The 13,480-nt window shown below is 35.1% G+C and overlaps 1 protein-coding gene across 1 annotated transcript; it reads left to right on the forward strand.

The window, feature by feature from the left end:
- The first annotated feature begins 328 nt into the window (after positions 1–328).
- Positions 329–13,207, forward strand: LOC138696047 (uncharacterized). The gene is made up of 4 exons (XM_069820549.1): positions 329–788; positions 872–940; positions 1,482–1,656; positions 12,352–13,207. The coding sequence occupies exons 1-4, from the start codon at positions 738–740 to the stop codon at positions 12,909–12,911; spliced, it is 855 nt and encodes a 284-aa protein (XP_069676650.1). The 5' UTR covers positions 329–737; the 3' UTR covers positions 12,912–13,207.
- Positions 13,208–13,480: the final 273 nt, after the last annotated feature.

Raw genomic sequence — 13,480 nt, forward strand, 5'->3', positions numbered from 1 at the left:
GACATGGTCATCCGGAAATCCAAAAGACTTACAATTCGACCTCGCTTTGTCCTAGATTTCTTCGCTTAAATATCCACCTGTCACTTCTGTGACGTAGAGAGATCATTTTCTGTGTTGAAGAACGTGTTTCAGATAAACACATAGTACCGTAAGTTTAAGTGAAGAACATTTGAGAAATTAGTAATTGTAGTATGTTGTTTCAAAATAAAATAAAAATGTAACAATGCAGAACTCAATTTTGCACTTTTGATATCGGCAGTGCATATATATATTTTTTATCTTTTTCACTTTATTGTGCATGCTTTGTCATATGATACTGCACGAATGCCGAATGCATGCATGTTTTAAGATTATAATGCATGGAAATCCGGGCTCTACTTCTATATTAACAGACTGTACGTGGAGAGTTCCCACGCTGCAATAAGGTGACAAATCATGCTACATATCACAGCTGCATAATACATTTTGCATCAAATGATTGTTTACCTGACTATTTTTCTTATCTGGATTTCAATTTTTTTTTATTGATCATTTATTTATTTCAAATTTGGGATGTTTACTTGAAAGTTGAGATTTTTTGCTTAGCACTTAGAGACGTTCAGCATGACTGGGTTGGCGACACTGTTGCGCGTGTCCTGCAGGGAAATAAGCGGGAATGGCGTCATATGTTATTCAAGTTGTTGGATTTTACCAGGTTATAAATAATACACGATATATACAAATATATTAGATACGCAATGCCTCAAGAACTTCACGTGTTACGGTGTTACTCTTGCCAAACATTTCAGGTAAAATTTAACGAGATGTATGGGCTATAGCATGTGCGTAAAGTTTTGTGAAGCAAATTAATGTTGAGTTTTATCATTTACAGGTTCATATCGTTAAGAAGAGTAATAAATGGGAATGTAAAATTTGTGGTGAAAAACAGTCGATAAAGAAGGTACGGTATGATGACGACTCAGTTCTATTGCTAAATTATTTCGGGTTAGATTATACCTACCATATTAAATTAGTGTTTCAACCACATGACTCGTTTTCAGACCAATTTCAAATATATCCTACCCTTTCTCCTTTGGGAAAATAATGCTTAAGATACGACATTCCGTTTAAGTAGGCCTAGGTTGGTGAATTGTTGATTTTGGATAAATTTTAGAACTCGGATTCCTTCCTTTACCACTTACTTCAAAATTCCAACCTTGTACATAGGTACACATTATTGGCACTGAAAAGTGCCTTTTCGTAAGCATGGTGCGCATTCGACAAATACAGACAAATCTGATCTTTTTAGTATTTTAAGATATAATTGTCAGTGAGGAATCCTCATAGGCCTACTGAAATTTCCCCCCAGCCTGTACTTATTTAATATTTTGCAATTATGTGCGTACCATACCCGTACAGTTTATTTTGTGTGCACAAGGTTGGAATTTTGGGGGAAGGAAGGTAACCGTGCTCTGAAGTTTATCCCAATATCTTTCTTATAGGTGTACGGTAGGGGAAGTGGAAAAGATTGTCGTCTTCATGTACAGAAGCTAAATGAGATGCACATGAAAGAAACCGAAGCAGCTCTTGAAACTGTACTTCGTAGCCAGGAAGGTGCAGTTGATGCAGAACAGATGAGTGGCTTAAACTTCTTTCCTGTTGCAGGAAAGTCACAAGGTTGGTAACTATTCATAATATTTGAAAGTGCACAATTTAATTTGAATGTTTGCGTCCAAGTAATAGCGGAAGAATTCGATTTAATTTTAAAACCAGTAACAATATGAAATAAGGCTTCTACATATCACTGGATCATTAGGCTTATATGCTTGTTAATAAATTATTTAATATCATAATAAACACTGGACCTGGTAACACTAAAAATATTTCTTATTTAAAATACCAAAGTTACAATGTATGTAAGGCATTACGGTTTGAAAACCATAGAAAAAATTTAATTCATTAGTTTCACTTCATACTACAATGTAACGCAGAAAATGCATCAGTAAGGATTGGTACAACTTTTAAAGTTTGAGGAAAAATACACTCTGAGAGACATTTACTAATACAGAAGACTAAAGGTGAAATAATACTGTTAATAACCTGTTTAATTAAAGTTGCATTAATATTATAAATGTCGTTTTATCATTTTTTAATCCACTATCTTTAATACATCATTGGAAGAGACATACTTCTATTTAAAATTTATATTAGGCTTAGGATATTTAATACACAAATTCACAGCATCGTGTTTACAGCTTACTTATTTACTTACAAATGGCTTTTAAGGAACCCAGAGGTTCATTGCCTCCCTCACATAAGCCCATCATCGCTCCCTATCCTGAACAAGATCAATCCAGTCTCTACCATCATATCCCACCTCCATCAAATCCATTTTTATATTATTCTCCCATCAAAGGTCTTTTTCCCTCTGGCCTCCCAACTAACACACTACCGTATATGCATTTCTGGATTTACCCATATGTGTTACGTGCCCTGCCCATCTCAAACGTCTAGATTTAATATTCCTAATTATGTCAGGTGAAGAATACAATGTGTGCAGTTCTACAATGTGTAACTTTCTCCATTCTGTTGTAATTTCATCCCTCTTAGCTCCAAATATTTTCCTAAGAACCTTATTCTCAAACAACCTTAATAAGTGTTCCTCTCTCAAAGTGAGAGTCCTAGTTTCACGATCATACAGAACAACCAGTAATATAACTGTTTCATAAATTCTAACTTTCAGATTTTTTGAGAGCAGAGTGGATGACAAAAGGTTCTCAACTGAATAATACCAGGGATTTCCCATATTTATTCTGTGTTTAATTTTCTCCCGAGTGTCATTTTTATTTGTTACTGTTGCTCCAAGATATTTGAAGTTTTCCACCTTTTCAAAGGATAAATTTCCAATTTTTATAGTTCCATTTCGTACAATATTCTTGTCATGAGACATAACTACCGTATATTCTTTGTCTTTTCGGGATTTACTTCCAAACCTATCTCTTTACCTGCTGCAAGTAAAATTTCTTTGTTTTCCCTAGTAATTTGTGGATTTTCTCCTAACATATTCACATCATCCGCATAGACAAGCAGCTAATGTAAAGATTGGTTCACAATAAACCGGGAACGAGAACCAGAATGAAAACGAGAAGCAGAGGACGTGAATATGAAAATTTTTGATTCACAATAAACCGAGAACGTAGACAACTATGCATATCAATATGTATGTCAGTAACGATATGTAAAGTCGATATTACGCATTCTGATGTTATTTATGTATAATTGACCAATGGCGTTCTCTCATGAGTAAAAGGCAGCCAACGTAAACACAGGTTAACCAACTTCGAAATTTCAACTGAAACATTTCATTAGGTACGGTACTTTAAATATGCCCATGCATCTTTATTATCACAACCTATTTTAAGTCTACCATAACGTAAAATAATTAGAGAAGAAACATTTGCAATAGAATCAAAATGAACACAACAGTAGTTATTGAATTGAAGCATGAATATGTAGTGTGTAATACAACCAATACAGTAATAAAATATGATTCACTTACGATCATGTTCAAAGATGCAGCTATTGAAAGCCACGTATTCTCCTTCATTTTCTCATCTTTATACAAGGCACGCCACTTATCGTAAACGTGAGGATTTTCCTCAACACTCAATATTAGAATCTCATCCAATAAAACTTGCTCCATGATGCACAACACAGAACAAAATAATGCATAGGTTATGTCAAGGTCTTCTTGCTACAAAATATACGATGACAAAATAGCTTTTAGATGGCAATAGAATGAATCTAGTGGGCTGTGATCGGAAACGTGAATGCCAAAGTTGAAACTTGGCCAACTCTCCGTTCCCGATCTGGGCTCTGGCAAGCTTTTCGTTAATTGTGAATGCCCACATTTAAATGTACACATTTTAACAATTTTACTGTTTTTGTTTTCGTTCCAATTCTCGTTCCCTGTTTATTGTAAATCAGCCTTAACCTGTTCAATTCCAAACCCTGTCTGTTATCCTGGACTTTCCTAATGGCATATTCTAGAGCGAAGTTAAAAAGTAAAGGTGATAGTGCATCTCCTTGCTTTACCCCACAGTGAATTGGAAAAGCATCAGATAGAAACTTGTTTACAGCTACTCACGTTAAATATCTCTTATAGAATTAATAAAATAATGGTTAACATCATCAGGCTTTAAATTAGGATTGTCAATATTGTTAGTTTGACTACTTCTAAAAGAATTTATCAGTTCTCATTCTGCTTTACACTTATTATTGTGTATATTTATGTAATCAGCGTTATACAATAACTAGTGGCCTTGTGTAGCAAATGCTGCAAACTAAGTTCGTTACAAGTTCAAATAAAATTTTTTCAGATTTATTTCCAATGAAGAATACCAGACATTTTGAAAGTAATTTTCTTCCATAATAATGAAACATACTTCCTCTGAATGATGTTTTAATGCCAAATACTTTTACTTGCATGTATCCATCTACAGTTCTTGAGTTTGAATGTGAAAATGCAAGTAACAATGTCATGACGATCAGTGGGTTTTTCATGTGGGAGTAAAAACAATAGCTATTTCAGGTCATTGGGGATTGTAGGTGAGAGTTAAGAAAATGTCAGGTTTGTCATGCTTTAAAACAATAGACATAGCATCTTGGTATAGCTGCTGCATGTTTTGTGAACTACCTTGAAATGTAGACGGCAGAATCACTTTTTCTTGCTAAGAGATCTTGCTGAGATATCGGAAAACTACAAAATTCTGTAAGACTCTTATTCTATCAGTAAGTAATACCTGTTTGTCTTTTCTTACGAATTATAATTCTTGTATTTCCTCCAGCCAATACTGGTCTACCAAATATTGCTGGAACTTTTGTGAGAAATAGCTACAAACAGCATCCGAAATGGTAGAAACTGAAGTAAAGTCATTCCAGTTAGTTTGTTTTGCTGGCATGGAGCACTGTGTTGCAATTGTGATTCATAAGGGAAGAGGAGGGGATATGTCATTGGATCACAATGAGGACTTGGTTTGATCCCCCTTGTCTGCCATACACAACATAACGATGTTTTGGTGACTCACCACCTTTGGAGACAAAAATACCCGTTATGTCCTGTGCCGTTGATCTAACCCAATATGATGAACAAAACTTAAATCTGCAGATCGCATGTTCTTCATTCGCCAATATTTGTCCTGCGTTTTTGTAGAAAATAGCATGAAATATGTTAGCAACAATATCTGACAACGTTTGCCATGTAAAATGTTAACATATGTGAATCAATGACGTAAAATTGGTCATAAGTTCGTAATGTATTGTTAATGCTGGAAGATAGAGACATAATTGATTTATGTATTATCCCATGTATTTTCAGCAGTATAGGCTGTTGTGAGGAATCTATTGCTGAGATGGGGAAAATGAGGCAAATGCTATATCAGAATTGTAGAGTCTTATATGTGCCCTAATTAAAATTGTTCATTGTAAATCATTAGCAGTTTCAGTATTTCATTTGTTGCTGGTTGTGGGAAATAAACTAACTCATCACGGCATCAAGAAATGAAATGACCTGCTATTCTCCCTACAACAAAATGATATGCTTGGCAGTTGACTAAACCAAAGGACTAGGAAATTAATTTTGATGTAGTTTAAAAACGCAGCTAAAATAGAAAGCATGACTCAATTACTAATACCTCTTCCATAGTACTGCACAAATTAGAGAATCACACTTATAAATATCTACACTGCACTGCCATTAAATATATGAAAAAGATGTCCACCACTTGATTAATAACTATAAAAATGTTTCATTTTTAATAATAATATTGTTATCTTACGAAAGTTTTGTAATTTTCAGTAATATTTAGATCCATGCACACACATACACACGCACACCCACCAACCCACCTACCCACACACGCGCGTGCGTGCACACATACACACACACACACACGTTTCAATGAACTAAACTGAAGAAAGAAGTGCAGCGGTGCAGAAATTTGAGTGCTCTTTACTGGGAAGCAGGAAGCAAAATGGTTAAATGATCCCAAAATCTGCGATTGGAAAACAACAATATATTCTCTACCACTACTTATATAACTCCAAAAGGTTTTACTTTCACATCATCGATATAGTATAAATGTGTATAATTAATGATAAATACATCATAGCATTAACTGTGATAATATTTAATTTTTAATTGTAATAATGTCATCAAACATTCTTAAGTTTTGTAGTTTCAAACATTCTTAAGTTTTGTAGTTTTTAATATCCAATGCACGCACAGCTGTACTCAGAAAATTACATACCAGAGAATCATACTGTAAATTCTTTTTAGCAAGTCTTGAAGTTTTTAATAATCAATATGGAAATGTTCTAAAAAAATTACACAAATAAAAATCGACATATTGACAATATGATGTCAGAGGATCTGAGTCGTTAGCCACGATCTGAGCTCTAAATATGTCAGCAATCCTGCAGGTCATGGTCTTCATGTGGTATTGTTTGTTGTAGTGTGTGTGTTTTATGTTATTCTGAAAAGCCACTAGTTCTAAAAACTGACGACAGATGGATTTTGGAAAGTAGAAAAAATGATGTAGGAAAATTGACATTTCATTGAAAAGCTTAAAATGAGGGGTCATTAATTAAAATCTGTTGAGCCGTTTTCCCGTAATTTTCATTATCGTACCAGTTAAAATTAAAATACTTTACCATGACAAATTTGATCTCGATAATTATTGAATATGTCATTTGTTTCTTTGACATTAATTAGATAATGTGTAGACCAGTCTTTATAATATGTCAGGAAAGTCTCTGCGCACTGGAAGCAGCGGAGTGTATGCACTAGCAACTGCAGTTATGTTGGTAGTAGCTGGAACTTACGCCAGGAACAAAACTTAAACTGTGTACTCACCACAATCATAACAGATGCTGGATGTGTTTTCCTCGTTCTTGAAGACACAGTTCGACTCTTTTACTCTTATTTTCAAACACTTTCACTAATGTTCCTTGCATAATCGACTGCACATAATTAATTATATTCATCTTAAGTTCATTGGTTGTTTATAGGATTATTACCATATACCGCAGATTTTGCAGACTCTCTTTTCATAATCGCTTTCTTTTAATTCATGAACTATTGTAATTTTATAGGGGTACAATTGAAGTTTGCTTAAGCACATGGTATTGTCGCAATCTAGTATATACAGTCACGAAGCTCAATATGTAATAAATATGCATCCATAGATAGTTGCTAACCACTAGGATCGCTACTGTCGCCTCATTACAGACAATGCGAAATAATACCTGCACAGTCTCTTGTTCCTAGCAACCTCAACAACTCAAGCTTCGTGACTGGTATTGACTCAGCTCTTAACACTGTATCAATTACGAGGTTATTTAGTGTTCCTGGGATTGGTGATAATCAGATGGTATTCGGCGAGATGAGCCGAGGATTCTGCTTCGCCATAGATTACCTGACATTTGCCGCTATTGCTTACCACAAGCCAGCATGCGGTAGCTATATGGACAACTTTTTTTTTTTTTTCATTTATTGTATTCCGTAGATCTTACATTATCAATTAAGCTTTAAGATGTGGAACAAGTCAAAATTTTACAAGATTACAATTTTTTTTTTACAATTTTCAATTTCAATTTTTTACAACTTATTGGCGAGATGTAGTGACATGAGATGAGACCGAGGATTCCCCAACAGATTACCTGGCATTTGCCTTATGTTTGGGGAAAACCTCGGAAAAAACCCAACCAGGTAATCAGACCAAATGGGGATGAAGTGAAGTGAGGCCAAGGACTCGCCATAGACCATCTGACATCTGTCCCACGGTTGGGGAAAACCTCTGGAGAGACCAGTCAATCAGACGAAACGAATTCAACCCAAGCCCGAGCGCAGCTCCGGATCAACAGGTCAGCGAATCTGCCGACTGAGCTATATTGATGACTCTACAGAAAAAATATACATTACATAGATTAAATGTACAAACCCAAATGATTATTCATCAGTTGAACTATAAAATATAATACATAGCAAGTAAGTTAATTCAATTTAAAGGCATAAACAATTCAATCAGTTGAGATATACAGAAATTGATAATACATATAATGCAAATTACTTCAAATTACAAGCATAAACAAGTCATCAATAAAGCTATACAGATTACTATTCAATTTAAAGCATATATAATTCATCAGCCAAACTATACAAACATATACAATACAAAGTAAACATATTAATTCTATTTACAAGCATACTTTCGTTAAGCTATACAAAATTTTGCAATTCATATCAAGTAGGCCGAGATTAATTCAATTTATAATCATAAACAATTCATCAGTTGAGCTGTACAGACTACTATTCAATTTACAGCATATACAATTCATCAGTAGAGCTATACAGACTCATGTCTTATGTTAATTTGTACGTTGATTTTGTAGGACTCCACAACATTATATCCAAGATTTCATCAACTATAAGAATCACACTGTATTTCTTGCACATTGGAGTCGATTATAAATAGCTGATCAATGGAGTTAATTTAGTCATTTATAACTATCCCAATGATAAGGAAACTCGTCTCGTCTCTTCCTTTGTTGTTCACCAGAAAGTGAAGGTAGAACCAATCTTCGAAACGTTGCAGAAAGTCAAAAGTACACCTCTTTTGACATTGTTATAATGATCTTTCTTTGAAAAGTGCCGTAAATGTAAAATTATCTGGTGTTTTTGTAGTAAATGTCTTCATATAAGTCGACCTGGTTGGCAAGTTGGTATAGTGCTGGCCTTCTATGCCCAAGGTTGCGGGTTCGATCCCGGGCCAGGTCGATGGCATTTAAGTGTGCTTAAATGCGACAGGCTCATGTCAGTAGATTTACTGGCATGTAAAAGAACTCCTGCGGGACAAAATTCCGGCACATCCGGCGACGCTGATATAACCTCTGCAGTTGCGAGCGTCGTTAAATAAAACATAATCTATAATCTTCATATGATATGAACTGTTAACCTTACAAAACATTAACTACAGTAACTATTAATGAATTCATGTCGAAATGTCCACTAAAACTGCGTGCATTGTTAGATCTCCATTGCAGTCAGACAAATATAAAATAATTAAATAATTAGCTACTCCTACTAATTGTAAATTTGAGAAATTAAAGCTTGGATAGATGATTATTGAAAAATTGAGTAATCTCTAGCTTTCAGTAGATATCGTTCACCCAGCTGACGGAGCCTGTTGTGTACACGAGTTTATCTCATATGTCATATGACCAGGTGAGCATTCTTAAAAATGATAATTCAACCCTACCCAAATACACAACGTTGTTTTTTAATGTAACATTAAAAATAAGTTTTCAGACTGTCTTTACAGTTAATACGAGCAGCTAATTTTTTTTTTTTTTTTTTTTTTTTTTTAGACCCCTGTATCTGATGTGAGTGCAGTTTGAGAGGAAGTTTCAACATGAGCTCATTAATAGTTTCTTGTTAGAATAAAATCATTCCATATTTGAGCAGAAAATAGAAATTCAGAAAGCCTTTCATTATACTAAGAAAGGCTGTCACAGACAGCATCCCATACCAGCTAATGGAAGAAGTTGTACTTTTATAAAATTTTAGATAAGTGATCCTATCAGTTGATAGAAAAACTATATAAAGCACTCTTCAGATTTTTCCGTTTATAGAGTGGCCCATAAGTCAGTTGACAAAAATGTATTATTATTGTAAACTGGTTTTATTTACAAGCTTAAAGCTACACAGATAACATTTATTACAAAAAGACGGTAATAATTTGTCAATAACCTACATTAGATGCTCAAAGTACTAGTGGTATACACAGAATTTTGTCAAGAAGGAAGGTCATTATTAAAATTGTTTACAATTTACAGTATCGGTATTTTAAATTTTGTGTATTATTATTATTATTATTATTATTATTATTATTATTATTATTATTATTGTTGTTATTATCAGCTGAGTTTTCATAGGGAGATGTGAAACTAGTTCCGGGAAGAACATTCATGATAAGATTGTCATGATGCAGCTGTGAAGAAACATTTGCCAATATGAAATTTTCACTAGCCCTGCAAGAATCACAATGCGACCTTTTGCTAAAAAAGTGTAAAATTGAGCTTTCCAGTCACTTAGGCATATCAAAGAACCTGGAACGATAATGTGAAGTGTATATTAAAAATATGAACTGTCAAATGCACATTTCACAATAAAATCAGAACTCAGACTAATGAATGGGTGAATACCACTCTTAAAATGAGTTTAAAATCGACAGTGCACAATATTTAATATCTGCACTGCAGAACTGTCAAAACAATCTTTTCAATATGTTTCAAAACAAATTAAATTTCATATTATGTCGACTTTATTTTATTACAAGGTTGGTACTTGGCAATAGGTCTCTCTATAATAAAGATATCATTGTTGTAATTCAAACGTGCCACAGTACCAAGCACAGAAATTATATTAAAGGAGGGGTAGGAAGACTATGTCTTACGTCGATGTAGATTTTGTTACTCTGACAGGTCGACCTGGGTGGTGCAGTCGGTAGAGTGCTGGCCTTCTGTGCCTGAGGTTGCGAGTTTGATCCCAGCCCAGATCGATGGCATTTAAGTGTGCTTAAATGTGTGATAGGTTCAGTAGATTTATTGGCATGTAAAAGAACTCCTGTGGGACAAAATTCTGGCACACTGGTGACGGTGATATAACCTCGGCAGTTGTGAGCATTGTTAAATAACAAATTCATTTAATTTACTCTTGACAGTGAAAAATTAGGGAAGGGAAAACGATTATGGATAAAAAAAACACATCTAAATATGCCCCCCCCCCCAAAAGTCCGAAGCTCATTGGAAGAGGAAACTGGGAGTTAAGAATTGGTCCAGAATCAGTTCAAGTCTTTTTTTTTTGGAATGCACATTGAGATATTGCGCATGAGCAGGCAGTTCAGAATCGATTCTGAACTATGTTGGACAGTGGCGGCCGCTCTGTATGTGCTGCAGTGCTGCAGCACACAGTTAATTTTCTGTCCCTAGCATAATCTTATTTATATTTTCTTTTTTTCATTCGTGTTACGCGTTCCAATGCACGCAGAATCGGGAACTGCTATTGTCTATAGCATGTGCGTCGTCTGCAAGTCCCAGTCGGTAATGTGTGCTGACTTCCTTATCACAATGAACTGCAGTGAAATGCAGCGAACCTTGCACATGCGCAGAGAGCTTACATTCGCTTGTTGTATGATGTAATCTATGGTTTCCCATTATACAAGTGTAAACAGTGTGAGCTACAAGGTAACACAGCGAATTGAAATGACTCGTTCGCATTGGCGTTTTATAAAATCTACAACCAATCAGGAGTGAGTGACTGTATAGATGGTTTACAGTCTACAAACAACACGGACGTCACATCTCTTAGAAGCATCGTGTACTATTTGTGAGTTAGTGTCTATTTTACAAGTTCTGATCACAGAATGTAGGGACGACTATTTTATTCTGATGCTAATTATTAAACTTTCCTGTAAAACTGAAACGTATTGTTTATAACATTTATTATTAGCTTATTTATATGTACTATATTTAATACAATTTAATTAAAAGATGCTGTACTCCTATTCTACTCCTTCAACCTTCCGATAGATGTCTTGAATGCACCGGAATGTTATTCGAATTTAAAATTTTGATTGCTGGTTGCCGACATGGAGGAGTTGAATTCCAAAGTAACTGGCAGCAGTGTTTCCAACTCAACGGAAATTCTGCCAGTTCCGTCAAAACTGATGGAATTTCAATGTAGTGGACGGGAAAAGAATGGCTTTGACAGGTGACGGATTTTCTGGCGGAAATTACGATTTACATCGTCTTTTGACTTTTTTAACTGTTGTCATTTTTAATTGTTTAATTTTTTAGGGAACGTAGACCAACCCAGCACATCAACTGCAGAACTAGAGGCAGATGATGTGGATGAATTATTATTTTAATCAAGATTGGTAAGAAAGTTGCGTTAATATTTGTGTTCATTTTTATATAGATATATGGGTCTTATTTCTTTTTAATTTTAACGGATTCTGACAGATTTCCAGGTGTTAGACTGATAGGGATACAATTTATGTGTTGGGAACACTGACAGATTCTGCAGCATAAACTTCATACTGCTCCACTAGTGAGTAGATCAACCAAATTTTAAAGACTTTTTTAAAGTAAATTTCCCATATTGTAGCACACTCTCATTTTCAGCCACGAGCCGCCACTGATGTTGGAACAAATCTAATAGCTCTACTTCCTTGCTTGCCTTGCATACCAGTATGTAACAGGAGATCATGATCGTTGTTCAGGATTATGTGACATTACGAATTTGTTTTCCAGTTGGTGTAAGCAGCATGTGGAGCAAATTCCTCAGTGAAGAAGCAGTTGAAGCTGGTGTTAGTATACCATCTCCAAAATGTTTAATGGAACCAAAGAAAAGAACATCTGCAGGTATGAGTGAAAGTGCATACAAGAGACAGGCTCTTTGCACTGCTGAACCACAGACATTGTTATGTGATTATGGAAATATGTGTGATGACTCGCTTTTTCTTAATGACACAGAAATTTCATGTAACAGAAACAGACGCAGTTACAAACAAGGAGGACAAATTAGGTTTGGTAGTGTCAAAGAGACAGTTGATGATCAATGGGAATTAGGTACGTGTCATGAGCATGGCATTGGAATTTCATCTTCTGCAGATGGGCATGAGTGTGACAGTAATGTTGAAGTCAACATTCCTGCAGTACACTTAAATGATACACCATCAAGTAATATACCCAAATGTAATGAGCCAGCCATATTAAATTGCGTAGTAACTTCTGACCCTAACAAATCATCACATATATTGATAAACAGCGATTACAGTGAAGAAGAATTAGACAGCATTCTTAGTTTTTGATAGTGGTTCATTCTCTTTGGTGTTTAGAATTGGGAATTTAATAAGAAAGTCGTCCAGAAATCAAGGACCAATAAACCGACCAAAAAAAAAAAAAACCTACGAAACTCATGTGGAATATAAATAAAATGATCATGATTTTCCTAGAGCAGAGTGTGATTTTGAGTGGTGATTACATAGTTGTGTGCGTGCATGCTTGAGAGAGCAACAGAATTCGATTTAATATGTTATTTTTAATAATAATAATAATAATAATAGTAATAACAACAGAGTGGTCTGAACAATGTCAACTGTCTTACTCCTGCTTACTTACTTACTTACAAATGGCTTTTAAGGAACCCGAAGGTTCATTGCCGCCCTCACATAAGCCCGCCAGCGGTCCCTATCCTGTGCAAGATTAATCCAGTCTCTATCATCATACCCCACCTCCCTCAAATCCATTTTAATATTATCCTCCCATCTACGTCTCGGCCTCCCTAAAGGTCTTTTTCCCTCCGGTCTCCCAACTAACACTCTATATGCATTTCTGGATTCGCCCATACGTGCTACATGTCCTGCCCATCTCAAACGTC

The sequence above is a fragment of the Periplaneta americana genome, chromosome 3 (assembly GCF_040183065.1).
Source record: "Periplaneta americana isolate PAMFEO1 chromosome 3, P.americana_PAMFEO1_priV1, whole genome shotgun sequence".
In the NCBI taxonomy this organism is placed as follows: Eukaryota; Metazoa; Arthropoda; class Insecta; order Blattodea; family Blattidae; genus Periplaneta; species Periplaneta americana.

What these genes read in the sequence shown, in the direction of transcription:
- LOC138696047 (XM_069820549.1), top strand. Translation starts at nt 738, where the DNA reads ATGCCTCAAGAACTTCACGTGTTACGGTGTTACTCTTGCCAAACATTT. An exon ending in AAAAACAGTCGATAAAGAAG is followed by an intron (nt 941 to 1,481) that starts GTACGGTATGAT and finishes TCTTTCTTATAG; the next exon opens with GTGTACGGTAGGGGAAGTGG. An exon ending in TGTTGCAGGAAAGTCACAAG is followed by an intron (nt 1,657 to 12,351) that starts GTTGGTAACTAT and finishes TTTGTTTTCCAG; the next exon opens with TTGGTGTAAGCAGCATGTGG.